The sequence below is a fragment of the Aplidium turbinatum genome, chromosome 8, assembly GCF_918807975.1.
Source record: "Aplidium turbinatum chromosome 8, kaAplTurb1.1, whole genome shotgun sequence".
In the NCBI taxonomy this organism is placed as follows: Eukaryota; Metazoa; Chordata; class Ascidiacea; order Aplousobranchia; family Polyclinidae; genus Aplidium; species Aplidium turbinatum.
Window position 1 is genome coordinate 29841984 of NC_137479.1, and position 14894 is coordinate 29856877.

General features: G+C 39.1%; 1 protein-coding gene across 1 annotated transcript in view; it reads right to left on the bottom strand.

Moving 5' to 3' along the window:
* Positions 1-9224: 9224 nt before the first annotated feature.
* The window catches only part of LOC145776253 (NACHT, LRR and PYD domains-containing protein 3-like), a 37567-nt gene continuing 31897 nt past the window's right edge, over positions 9225-14894 (bottom strand). The window contains exons 8-10 of the mRNA XM_082587653.1: positions 14374-14535; positions 14092-14249; positions 9225-12995 (exon numbers count right to left, since the gene is read on the bottom strand). Of these exons, the coding sequence (XP_082443779.1) occupies positions 12974-12995; positions 14092-14249; positions 14374-14535 (342 nt within the window). The 3' untranslated portion in view covers positions 9225-12973. The remainder of the gene's footprint in view (positions 12996-14091; positions 14250-14373; positions 14536-14894) is intronic.

Below are 14894 nucleotides of genomic sequence, written 5' to 3' on the forward strand. Positions count from 1 at the left end.
ACCGCTCCAGAGCACGCGGCTGTGTCTCAGCAAAGATACTTAATGGCAAGCCAAACTAGTAGGCAAGGGGAGCAGCTGACTCAAAGACTAAGTCACTTTGCTGCTTCCTGTTGTATCGCATCTGTGATCGCAGTGTACCGTACTGGGCACAAATAAAAGCATGATTATATTCCCTGCCCTGAAAAGATCAAAAAAAATACAACAGAGCATGTTAGGGAAAACTCCAATCAGCGACACTGGCTTCATTCTATTTTTTTTCAATCTTTTTAGGGGACGGAATAGGTTGCATCCCTCGAAGACTAGCTTTCCATCTACTAGGGAAGCAGTTAAATACAACTGTAAATATGTTTCAGGGCATTGTTATCAGGGGCGCCGGAAGCGGGGGGGCGGCCACCCCCCCTGCCCTCATTTTTTCTGCAGATGGAGGGGCAGGGGGGGCAATGGTGCCTTTTTAAGTTCATGTAAGCTACTGCACATTTTGCAATATAACAATTTCTGTTATTCGCCTTTAGCCTAATTATTAATCTTTCATTTTTGCCTCAAAATAATATATAGGGCACAAAATTTTGCAACACAGTTAACAGGCCTTAAAACTCGTTTTTTTTTTCGGAAGCCATCGTGGCCTACCGGGAGCTCCTTCTCGGCGGCCAAATCTGCGTGCTTATAGGCCAAAATACAAAATAAAAATAACGATAGCACAAGTAGGCTAAATAGAATTAAACTTGAAACAATGCAAAAATGATCACTTAGCGTTGTTGAAGTCTGGGCCTGGGCGACGTCTTACAATAGAATCGTTGCACCATGTAATAACTGCTTTATCGGGATTGTAATCCAGTACTGCGGGACCATCTAACGACACTCGCATGAGTGTCTCCAATGTGGCTGATTTTAAAGAAGTTCGCCACTCCCCTAGAATTCTGTTTTGCAACGAAAAATAACGTTCGACATGTGTTGACGATGACGGCAAGGTGATAAAATAAGTATTTCAATGATGTGAAGGACATTACTAAAAGAAGCATAATTTTTGCAAAATGTGATCAAAAAATGTTTTCCCCTCGGATGTCAACTAACCTAGTTCTCCTTTTTAACAACGATTCAATGTCCGACAACATCGAATCGACATAAAAACGACAATATTGCCAGCCGATGTAAATTAGCACTTTGGATTAAGACTTTGTTAAAATAAGCGTCGGGAATTACAACCAAGACTTACAGCGCTGGTGATGGGTGCAACCTAGTTCGTACCCTGAACAGTTCGGACCCTCAGTTCGTACCCTGAAAAGATCGAGAGAAAAAATTAAAAAAAGCCGAAGTTGCTGATCGGAGTTTCCGCAAACAAACTCGAAGGTTAGGGTTAGCGGAAACCGCGAAACTGCGGAAAAATATTTGCGGAAACTGCGATCAGCGAGGGTTAGAGCAGAGCATAGATTATATACTCGATGATTAGAGTTAGGGTTAGCCGAAACTGCAATTAGCAAAACTGCTGAAAAATGTTTGCGGAAACTGCGATCAGCGAGGGTTAGGGTTAGAGCATAGATTGCTCTATAGTTCGGGTAAAGGTTAGCGGAAACTGCAGAAAAATGTTTGCGGAAACTGCGATCAGCGAGGGTTAGGGTTAGAGCATAGATTGCTCTATAGTTAGGGTTAGGGTAAAAGTTAGCGGAAACTGCGATCAGCGAGGGTTAGGGTTAGAGCATAGATTAATCTATGGTTAGAGTTAGGGTAAAGGTTAGCGGAAACTGCGGTCAGCGGAATCTACGGAAAATGTTTGCGGAAACTGCGATCAGCGAGGGTTAGAGCATAGATTAGCCTATGCTGGTTAAGGTTAGCGGAAACTGCGATCAGCGACTTCGGCTTTGTGCTATCTTTCTCTCGATCTTTTCAGGGGGAAAATTTTAAAATGTTTGCGGAAACTGCGATCAGCGACTTCCGCTTTTTTTAATTTTTTCTTTCGATCTTTTTAGGGTACGAACTAGGGTTGCCAGATGTTCACTATTTTAGTGAACAAATCACTATTTTAGAAAAATGTTCACTGTAAACTATTTTGCTAATAGTGATAGTGAGCATGTTCACTATTTTGATAATTAATTTTTGTCTACAATTCTGTCAATATATTTTAGCCAATAGCCATGGATTAACCAGTGACTATACACTTCTGCTGCTTAGAAAGTAAAAGCACATGAGTCTGGTGCTTTGAGGAAAAACCCCTAATATGCTACCCCAGTGTAATTTCGCCAAAACCAGGCTTGGCCAGCACGAAGTCCAACAGTGGAGTGTACACTGTACAAGTGTACAGCCTAGGTAGCTGACAAACTGAAAGCCACTAGCCTGAGCAACTAACAGCCTAGAAGTTTGGCCATTTAACTGTTTGTTTATAGACTGTGTAGGCCAGCTACTCAATCATGTGTGATGTGGCTAATAAGTTAAGAATTAAGATCATCGCTGGAAAAGTGGACTAACTTCTTTCAGAAAGAAACTGCACCTAAATTGTTAAAATTTGTCCAGTATACAATGTCTATCCCTGTATTTAATGCCAATGTTGAGAGAATTTTCAGTGTTATGGGTAACATATGGACAGATGAGCGCAGTGGCGTAGCCAAGGGGGGGTGTTTTGGAGGTTACAACCCCCCCCTTTGTCACGCGTGTGACATATTGAGAATGATGCTTTCAGTCTCTATGCCTCAAAACGAAGTTTGCCTAATTTTAAACGAAACTGCATTAAAAGAGTTTTGCCAATACCAAACATTCAAATATCTCAGGTGGGAATTAGCAACAAGAAAACATAGAAACATAGCTCTATTACCGAAAAATGCCCAAGAAATAATGATCTTATCCTTTTGCTATACCACCAGACAGCACCATTTTACAGGAATATTTATACCCACATTTTTGTTGAAAATGCTTTCAGAATGCTCCAAATTCAAAGTCATTTTTCAAAATTTTCTGGGGGAGGCCCCCCAGACCCTGGGTGTCGTCTGTGGCGAAGACGCCGTCGGGCTTCGCTCGCCGGCCGTCAACCCCACCCTCTTTCACAATTCCTGGCTACGCCACTGCGTTGAGAACTTTGAAGATGCGGTTGCGCGCTTTCAAAATGTTCACTATTTTGAGGAAAAATATCTGGCAACCCTAGTATGAACTGAGGGTCCGAACTGTTCAGGGTACGAACTAGGTTGCATCCGCTGGTGATCGCAGATGGATTGGATATAGGCAGTGGCTATTTGACCGGCTCCGGTCTTTGAATCTGAAACACTATTTGACCGGTCATGACGTCACCACATACGCAGTTTTTTCTTTCAAAGCAAAAGACGATAAGCGCCTTAAGTTTTAAATCCAACACGTTTTCTTCAACTGAGTCCGTGGCGCATGCGTAACGTCTCGGGCTGCCATTCTAGAGGGAATGAGTTCGATACTATCCGGAAGCGTTCTTTTTTTTTTTTTTTTTTTTTAACTAAATTTTGACCCAAAGTGCATTTTTGTGGTCAATTTTTAATTTGAGTAGCCTACAGCCCATTTTTTTAAATCTTTCCAAATGTGAGTAATAAAGTTAAGTTTTTTTAATTTGTGAATAAAAGAATAACAGTTAACCTCTCAAGTACATGTAGCTCCACACAGAGTGAAATTTACATGCCTTTTGACTCCTTTTTATTTCTTTAAAAGTAATATCTAAAAAGACATTATTGACCCAAAAAGAATGTCTAAAAAGACATTATGAAAAGCAACTACGGACAAAGGCCAGTGTTTCGATCTCCCGACCTCTTCAGCGTAGCGTAGTAAAGTGAAAGTGGAAAGTTGTCTTGAAGGGTTGGTTGAGATGATGATTTGAAACTTGACTGATTGTTGTGCGACAATGAGACTGGATTTAATTTTTAACTTCGGACTCCAGCGAAACGTAATCTTACAGCCTATTAGAAGGTGTGATTTTTTCAGAGAATTTGTGCTATGAAAGGAATTTGTTAAAAATAAAGACTAGAAAAAACTTTTTTAATTCGTTTTGAAACTTTTTTATTCACTTGTTGATTCATTCATATCAGTTTGTTTCCTTTTATAGTTAAAAAAAAAAAAAAAAAAAAAGAACGCTTCCGGATAGTATCGAACTCATTCCCTCTAGAATGGCAGCCCGAGACGTTACGCATGCGCCACGGACTCAGTTGAAGAAAACGTGTTGAATTTAAAAGTTAAGGCGCTTATCGTCTTTTGCTTTGAAAGAAAAAACTGCTTATGTAGTGACGTCATGACCGGTCAAATAGTGTTTCAGATTCAAAGACCGGAGCCGGTCAAATAGCCACTGCCTTGGATATATATTCCATCAATAACAAATATTCCCTCACAATGCAACAGCGGCGATTATGACGCGTTGACCTAATTTTGCGTCACTCTTTGATACTACATATTTTCGACAGTTAATTCGCGATCATTCTATTGCGAAATTAAATAATTGGCTAGAAGAGACCGGCGGCCAAACTTGGCCGATTGAGGAGGTAGCACCGGCGGTCATTCAAGCACTACTTAGCGGCCATGGCCGCAGTCTGCTTTAAGGCTTGACATTAGGTTACATCATTATAACATAGCATGATGCCATTCTTTGTATACCGGATACTTGTAGGCTATCATTAGCCTACTCAATACATAGTGAGCTGATAGATTAGCATTGTCGCTTTATCTTATCTTAAAACTTGAAAAAAAAATTGGCCTTTTAGTAAACAAAAGTGCCCTTTTTTTGTAATCTTGCCCCCCCCAGTCAAAAATCGTTCCGGCGCCCCTGATTGTTATTACCTCAATGAACGCAAAAACACAATACTAGCAGCCTAATGGATTTTGAAAATTTGACCTCCGGGAAAGAGTTCTGAGGAGCTTAGAGGCCTGTGTACGGGACTTATTTGATTTAACTGAAATGAACTTTGAAACCTTCGTAGTAAATGAAACTCTTGAAACTCTGAAAATCCAGTAAACTCTGGCTCCACTAAGACTATATGCACGCACAGCCACACAAAATAAAAAGTTTCACTGTTCCAAATCAGTGTTGCCATCTAGGTTTTTAAAAAATAAACTAGATGAAGCTAAAAAAAAGACCAGAATAAACCCAATAGCTATTTTCTTGCCCTAAACACTAACTTTTAGGGTTTAAAATTAGAAAATAAGAAAGCTATCAGGTAAAGTTGTGAAAACATTATTCACCAACTTCACCTTGTATTTTTGGTCAATTCCAATCTATGACCTCATGGAATTATGACGTCAAGGAATTTGATTTCATGGTAGGTTAAGGATTAAAACGTTGTGTGGCCCGATAACTCAAGTGTAAAGTCAAAAAATGACCAAAATAAGCCAAATTGAAGCAGAAATAAACTAAAAATAAGACGTAAAGTATGTCAAAAAAACCCAAACATAAACCAAAAAAAATAAACTATAAATCAAATCGAAAAAAAATAAACCAAACGGTTGCAAAATAAATGGTTTAAAAAAGACTAAAATGGTAACACTGTTCCAAATCCATCAGCATGACATTTTAGAGTCAGTGTTTCCACTTTGAAACTAATTGACCCAGAATTACGAAATATTCAGAGAGAACAGAGGTGTGAAACTATTTTCGTTTGAGGAACAAATGCACTTACCTACCTCCTTTTTATGTTGCCTTGTGTTATTCCACTGTTAATGTCTTATGTAAAGTGCTGGTATTGTGCTATATGTGTTAATGTTCTTAATTTTGGGTATTTTGTTTAAATTTTGTTTGTTTGTTTATCATTATCCGCATTGCGGGAAAGCGGACTTGAGCGCTATGCATCGGTGTACGCCTTACGACATACATCTGACCCACGCTGCAGCCGACTGCAATGTCTGTTTCCAGTTGTCTACTCTGCTTATGACTTGTTTGTTTGTCTTTATCCTGCATTGCGGGAAAGCGGACTTGAGCGCTATGCATCGGTGTACGCCTTCCGACATACACCTGACCCACGCTGCAGCCGACTGCAGTGTCTGTTTCCGGTTGTCTACTCTACTTATGACTTAAATTTGGCACTACCCATTACTCGAAATCGATCACTGGGCAGAGGCAATTATCGTAAAGTTTCTTGCCCAGAGAAACAACATCAAGTGCGGGTGGCTGGAGTGGAACGTGCAGGCTCTCGACTGCGAGCCCAACGCGCTAACCACTCGCCCACTGCTGCCGACTTAAATTTGGTACTACCCATTACTCGAAATCGATCACTGGGTAGAGGCAATTATCGTGAAGTTTCTTGCCCAGAGAAACAACAGCAAGTGCGGGTGGCTGGAGTCGAACATGTTTGGGTGGCAGCTGACTTTGGAGACTTTTTGGTCTTTCGCTGAGATCCTTGTACGAATTATTGTGTTTTTGTATATTTTTGCTTTTTTTTTCGCCAACAAAACAAAAAATAAACTGAACTGTTCATTAGACAACGGGTCTCACCTTTACTTAACATATAAGTCATATATTCCAGCGTCTGGGATAAAGCTAACTAGCCTACACTTTTTTTAATTCCTAGGCGACTGGCGTATGAATCTAAAGACCAAGTAATTTAATGAATCGTAAAAGCATTTCTATAAATAACTATGCAAACTGTAAAATAACTTACAACCAATTCACTTGTAGGAACCCGTGATGAATATCCTTTGTTTTTAACCTTGTTCCAAATGTTTTTTTCCTGCAATATTCTGTGCTCTCTGGGGAACTCACTTGTTGTGAGCAGGAGTGGTTGATGGATCGTTCACCCTCACCAGTGATTCTGTTCAATAGCGATTAATTGCTTTCAATTTTCTCCGCTTTAGCAAAACGTTACATTATGACGCCAAATCGGTGATTTTCTTAACATCAAAGTAACAATTATTCAGTATCTCCGCAGTTCACCTCTCCGACGAAAGCTTACCATGAGTTCACCCTTGTTGTTCTACAATCGTAAACATATTGTTGAAATTTGCCAATTTTAAATTACGTAATTACTTGCCTTTTTCGTGGAATATAAAAGTGCTTTAGGCTATATAGCCTAAAGCACTTTTGTCCGCCCCAATAGCTCAGTGGTTACGCGCCGGGCTCAAGATCACACGGCGCTGGTTCGACTCTCGGGGTGTGCGCTTGAGCAACGCATTTCAGGACTGCTCTCCATTCAGCGGCACCTAGTGAATGGAATAATTTCTCGGCAACAAGACTTCAACAATCGGAAAACTTCACTCTGCCAATCTCGGTAACCGGCCCTGCGTCAAGTGCCTCTACAAGTATGCGAACAAGTACCAGGAATAACCTATCAAGGCTTTGTCAGTCCGAGGATAAAGATTCAAAACCAAACCAAACCAAGCCTACCTCCGCACAAATACGTTTTGATACATATCACACTACCGGTATTTTATTTCCAAATTCAAAATCCATGGGCGCCGATCGCTCTCTAAAATTGGTGGGGACATTTAGCCTACTAGGAAAGGGGCGACGAGCGAAGAGAGCTAGAAAGATTGGGGTCTGTTCTGACAAACAAACAAATACAGTAGATAGGCTACAAGTCTAATGCGATGTAGGCTATATATATTCTAATTGTCAGTGTCAGCATTGGACAGCAGACTTCCAAACACTCGGTAACGAGTCTCCGGCGAATTAAAAATGAAGTCCTTGAAGAGATCATGGAGGTTAATCGAATTCAAAACTTTGTTGTGCACATGGCAGACCATTGCATGATTTAGCCGTTTCTGTGTCATGGTAGATCGTAACCAAGTTTTGACACGTCGCAAAGTTGAAAATGACCGTTCAGCTGAACACGAGCTGGCTGGTGAAATGAGCAAAAGTCGCACAAAAAAGTTCCACTTGAGAAAACATTTGCCGAACAGTGAATGGCATCTTCTTGAATATCATTCGAAAATCTTCCACTGACTTTCTATTGTACTGTTTTCGAAAGAAGCATAGTTCTTGTGCAAGGGACTCTGCGTCAGAGAACTCAGGATAATCGTCTACCACATGCGATTTTAGCTTTTTACTAAAGAGCAATTTTTGTAAAATTTTATAGTGCTCAAGATCGGTAGACTTGAAATAGTCAGAGAGATTTTACTGCGCGCTGTCAATGACTGCAAAATACTCTGACCGATATTTCGTCTCTGGCGTTTGAAGTTGAGGAGGTTGACCATGCTGAAGACAATTTGGGATGTTTTTGGGACGTGACAGTTTCAATGATTCAAGGTTGCGATCCTCCATTAGCCTCTCAGCATTTACAAAGACACGATGAAATTCTTCTTCACTGCGTAGATGGCGGAGTTCAGCACTACAAAGTTCAGCACCTTCAAGCATGCCAGCCACAGCGCAACCTTGCATGGCTTTGCTAAAACGTTCCAGACACTGAATGACAAACAATGCCGCTAATAACCCAAGCCCACGCGACGCACGAGAAAAAGATTTCAAAAACAAATTAGCAGTTGTTGCTACATTTGAATCAAATTGACTCACGACTGCTTCCAATACTGACTTGTAATTACCAAGCACTGCTTTTACAGAAGCTGCACCTGTTTTCCCTTGTACGTCATAAAAATAATGTGAAAAGATGGCGGGGACGTAAAAAGATGGTGGGGACATGTCCCCACTGTCCTATAGGGATCGGCGCCCATGTCAAAATCTATTCATTAAAAAAAACGCGAATTCATAAATTGGTGCTCTAAATTCTGCAATTCGAACTCAAAAATAAAGAAATTCCTTGAGACTCATTTCTTTTCCTCTGTGTCATCGAAGCATAGTTACGCCAGCAGAGGTTCTGCTGTCACTTATTACTAAGACTGCAAAAGTCAATAAAGTCAAAAAAAATTTAAGGACCTTGTCTGTCCACGAATCAAAGATTGTTTTCAGCACCTAGGTGACTGTTTCTAAGAAGTTTATAGGTCAAAATAAAGTCAAAATTTTCAATCAAGTTAAAAGTTGTCAAATTATGGCTTTTGACAAACTTTTTGTGTTTACTGAGAACAGTTTTTGTCAAAATTCTCGTAGAAGCATTGTAAATCAGGAACTGCGACACAATTAAACCATATTAACCCATAAAAGCAGGAAATATGTCACAATGCCCACTTGGATCAGATTTGTCGAGATTTTCCTGATGAATTTAATGCATCTGCCAGAGTATACTCTCTGCTGCAGAGATACGCTGAAGTATACTCTCTGCTATAGCCTATATCGATACATAGTGGACGGTAGGCTACCGTACTGTTGTTGCTGTGAACCTAAACGCTGGTCGCTCTCGCTTGAGAAACTCATCTTGTTTAATCAAATCAAAGACGTGTGATGACGACACATTGATTATAAGTGGCACGTCACAATCTAACAACGCAGATGGACGTAAAACTATCGATATGTGACGCAATTGCAAGAATGCGGCCAAGCATTCGGTGGAATTCCAATCCTTAGGGTGTGAGAAAGAGCAAGGCAGCGTGAGAACGGCAGGAATGAACTATGAAGAGCCTGCAGGGTTACACAGACCAGAACCAATAATAGGTGACGTCAGTAAACGTAGAAACGATGTACGTAAAGCTCGCAGGAGCTACAATTCAAAAACAGCAAAAAAAAAACTCGAATTAAAAACCAAGCCGTCCATATCAAAGTGTGCTGTAATTTCAGTTGTTTATTCATTTGCTTCAGATATGCATAGGCTACATGTTACACATCCATTGTGAGGACATATAAAACAAAGAAAAATACACGTACAGGAGAAAACCTACAAACATATGTGGTGCAAGAGAATATCGTTGGACGATGAGGACATCTCAATGTACCTTGTACAACAATTAAAAACAATATCATAAAATTTAGATTTTAAACAAACATTCGCATTTAGCAGGATACAAATCAGGCTATTTTCAGAGCCAGAGCAGCTTAACAAAAATTATCTGCATTTCCTCTCAATAGAGCATCAACCGTTGGTACGTTGCAACGAACTTGGTGGGTGCTCACAGTTTTAAATCTACACAGTACACATATCAAACACGCGTCTATAAGGCTTGTTGTAAGCAACTGTAAACTTCTTTTCGATTTAGCAGAGACAATAGCGTGAGTTAGAAAAAGGCAATAAGTTCGAAACAAAGCACGTTTTATGTTTATACTACAATGCTTGACAAACGAAGGTACGTTATTAACGGCACAATACAAAGCTCTGATTGGTCTTTTTACATCACTATCGTCACACAACGTGTTTATACTGACAACAGAATCATACTGCAAGTTTATACGTTCATTGCTAAAGCAAATGCAGTGTATCTTTGATGCATTAAACATAACTACAATATCGTGAGAGTTGGCATATTCGAAGTACTTTGACAAAATAACTTGGAAACCTTTCTAACTTAGGGCAAAACACACAGTATATCGTCAGCAAACATATGATTGTTTAAACACACATGGCCGATGTTGCAGCCTATTGATAATGATAACAATGCATTTAGTCGCTTTGTTAATTCATCCATATAAACAGCAAAAAGATAACGTCTTAGGGTTCCATCCTGGCTGACGTTGTTAGTAACTGCAAATCAATCAGAGAGGGTAGATCGCCACTGTATTCACATGTGCTGGTTGCGGTACCAGTAACTTAATAATAACACAATACACATTGTACATATACACAATGAAATGTAAAGTAAAAGTAACTTTGCATATAGAGTATCGTGATTGACTCTGTCAAACGCCTTAGGCGCGTCTAAAGATACAGATAATATTTATGTTTTGTTGTAAACCCATAACTTCATAAAATAACAGGTCCTAGGACATGCTGAGGGCTTGGTTTTCATCAATAGGCTAGGGCGAGGCTAGGATGAGTTCCGTTCATTTCTAATTATCAAAAGGAAATAAAAGCCCTGTCGTTGCATAGCAGGATTCTAGAAAAAGGAAGCGACAAAACAACAAAAAGACGCTAAAACGTGGGGCACTCAGAAGATCCACAGCAGAAAAACACCACGCTTCAGTATCAAAGAGGTGAATGGTGTATGGTGTAATAGTGAATCGGTGTAATGGTGAATGGTGTATGCCATATGTGGTGTGACAGATTGAAAGGAGATCCAATAGTGAATTTAAACATATGATTTTTAACTTGCGGCCGATTTCACTTGAACGTATTGTTGTCTACACTTGAACAAGATCTTCAAAATGTAACAAGTTCTGAATTGCAAGTATTGTGCAGAAAAACTAAAAACATTTGCATACAGTTAGCAATCTTAAACATATTTGCAATAATGGGGCGATGGCAAGTGCAGTGGCGTTTTGGTCGATCACAGTGTTAAAACCCATTGGCAGGGCCGGATTTAGCCTAAGCGCTGCCCTAGGCAGAAACGAAAAGTACCGCCCCCCAAAAAAAATTTTTCGATGGTGCGCTACGATTTATATTTTCAATTCCATACAAAAAAGTTATTTGCACTGTTTATTTGAATACATCAATGAATGTCATTGTATAATAAACTAATTGTTTAAAATCGCTTCCGGCGAGCTTTTGCTCTTGCAAACAAATCAATAATTTCTTCAAAGTCTATAGAAACAAATAAAGATGAGTTAATCCTCAAAAATGTGAGATCATTCATTGTTTACATACTTTAAGCATCAAGGCAAGTACACAAAATAGCCTGCAACTTTTCCATCAACCTAACATTGACTAAAAACATTTTTTCTAGGCTCCTTTAAATTTACTAACAGTGAAACAAACCGAACAAAGATTAATAAAAATTGCACAGACAAACCCTAGTCCTCCATACTAAGCGAGACAGAAAAATAAAACAAGCGCTAAGCAGCACATATTGTTGAAAACCAATCAAGCGTGAAGTACTCTAGGGGCGATGACTTGCCATACATGACTTTCCGCACTGTTTATAAATGTGTGTGATGTGATAACATATTTATTAATTCCTATCTGAAGCCTTTACAAATCGTTTCACCTAACGGATCATCAGAAGGTCTTATTCAAATAGAATTTTATTCAAATTGGAATTAATAAAATAGAATTTTTATTAATTCCTATATATCTGTTGTGAATTATTATATTCACGTACAGTGTTATCATTTATCAATGTAATATATTCGTATATTTTGCCGCCCCCAATAATTTGCCGCCCTAGGCAACTGGCTACTCTGCCTACTGCTAAATCCGGCCCTGCCATTGGCTTCGTTGGCATTGGCAAGAGATGTTTAAATGTGGTCAAGATGCCTCGCGAAGTGAAACATAGTTGATAAGCAAGTGGATTGGCGACGGTTGCTGACGTGACAATGCATCGATCACGCAAAAATAGACATGTGAGCTTTGAGCTCTATTTGGTCTTGAGTCCAAATAATTGAAATTTATGAATGAAAATTGGAATCGAGAGTGTGAATACATGTTTGTCTCAAAGTATTGAAGTGTTCAACACAAAATTGAAAACAAAAACACTGTAATGCATAAAAGCTCATCAGATATAAAAACAAACAATGCAAAACTATAAAAGGGGCAGATAAGACAAGAATTTGTTTCCTGAATGGGAAAAAGTTTAGAAATTGACCCACAAATAAATTGTTTGCATCGGACACTTGATTTTCTGAAAGGAAAAAACACAATGATCAGTTCGTAACTAGTTCAAAAGATGGGAGAGAGCGTATTGGTTATTGCAAATGAACAAGTAGGAAAGGAAACAAAAAACGACACTAAAAAGAACTTGAACACATTAAGAAATTTCATCAAATCAAAAATTTGGGAAAGAAATCCCAAAAGGTTTTTGCGTTCTCGATATTGAAAAATACAATAGAAACTTGTCACGGGACGCTAGAGCGGCAATAGAAGCTCAATCGCTGTGTGCTGCAGCCATAGCCCCACTTCCATGTCTCTCTTTTGAATCGGTGTTAGGAATAAGAGAGGAATTGTGTTTCTTGGAGTAGGACGAGACCGACAAGTATCAACAACCTGACGTTGAAACGACGCAAAGCAACGATCAAGTGATGTTCATCCATTCAACTTTATGCCTCCTCAAGAACTTTTATGACATCATACGTGTTTCAATAATTGATAATCAGCTCACTAAACATAAAATAACAAGTGGTTTGATACAGTAGCGGAACAAGGGCACTTGGTAACCTGCACCCACCGAAAACGAGGAAAAACAAGCAAATTTTGCAAATATTTTTCGTTAACTCGTTAAGGTCAACACGATGTATTGACCTAACAAGCATTAATTACTCACTTCAGTGAAGACAAATAACTAAGTAAGGCAAACAATGCCCTGTACAATGTACAATATAAAGCAATGGTTCTCAAACCATGAGTTGCAAATGACATAAAGACGGGACTTCTGATTGCAAGGGGATTGTAGAACTTAGGGCAAGGCTAGATTTCATGTAGGCCACAAAAGTCATTTCAACAAAACTATAAGTGAATTTTGGGCCACGGCGAAAGTGAATTTGCAGGCTTGAAAGTTTATTAAACGGGGTCCGTGACTAAAAAGTTTGGAAAATACTGGTCTAGAGCGTTTGTGAAGTATTTCAGAACTTAGCAGCTGAGTAAACATCAAATAACATTTTGTTTACTCAGCGACGGTGCGATACTGATGAGCCCAGCCTCATGGGCGAAACACGTGTCTGTCGCTGTCAATTCTTGCTACAAATCGGCTGCCGAGAAACAAAACATTTTTTTTATTTAATATTTTGCATAAGAAGCTTAAACTCGATTTTCTTTGGTCCATCATCTCATATGGACAAGTGCATTCCACGTCCCTCCACCTCGTGCTGTGAGGTCATCACAACGTCATAATTTAGGTATAGTTTTCAAAACTGATTATAGATTTACACTTTGTTGTGATATCACTCAATATTTTAACCACAAACGGCAGCCATTGCAATTAAAATCGTCATCAATGTAAGAACGCTTAATAACAATAGACGCTGTGGAAGTTAAGCAGTCAATTGATGCTTTTACTATGAGCATCAGCTAATTGCCTTCCTTATCAATAAAGTTGAAAAAAATGAGGGTCAATGATAGAAATAACGAATGAATAAAAGTAGAAGAACCAAGAGAATCTTTTGCGGATGGTTTCTAAAATGAAAACAAATACGTCATAGAAAGTTGTAGACCAACAGATAATTTTACAGCTATAGGAAACAAGCTAATGAAAACTCACCAGTTATGTAACGAACATTTCTCTGAAATTCTTTTCTTGGCCTGACTGCTGAGCTCACATGTATGCACTACCAATCTTTTTATTTTCGCGATTGCATCTGCGAGTGATGCAGCAGCGACGTCATCGATTACATTATCTCGTAGATCGAGCTCCTTCATCTATAAGCAGAAGATTCATTCATGAAGTGAAATACCCAACAAAATAATTCATTTGTTGGTTTTGTTCAACTACATCGAATACAAATACATTGTGATGAGTGACAACATTTCATTCCAAACTCACAGGTTGCTGACGACATGAAATCTTCTTTGAAATCGTGATCAATGCGCGGCTACTTAGTTCACATCGACCCAGATGCAAATTCTCGATGTTGGCGATGGCATCGGCCAGTGATGCAGCAGCTTTATCATTGATTTTATTGCTGCTAAGAGCAAGCTTCTTTATCTGCAAATAAATATGACGTAATTTGAATAAAAAGCACGAAAACCAATTGATCGATTAATTAATAGGATTTAACACTTCATCATATAATCTAATTCTAGTTCTAATCTAACTGCCAGTTTTACTGAAAATTCTAGTTTGTCCAACAATGTTTTTCAGCAAATGCAAGTAAACTGCGCTCTTATCAAGTTAGTGCAAAGAAAATGCAACAAAACGATCAAGATCAAAGTGCCATGCTGCCATTCCATCGCTTAAGCAGCGAAGTCATTAAGTGTACGGCACTCATCTCCTTTGCTGTCTGGGATCATACCTTGGCCATGCTTGGAAGGCTGCTGATTTGGTTTCAGAACGTTTTTTCTTTT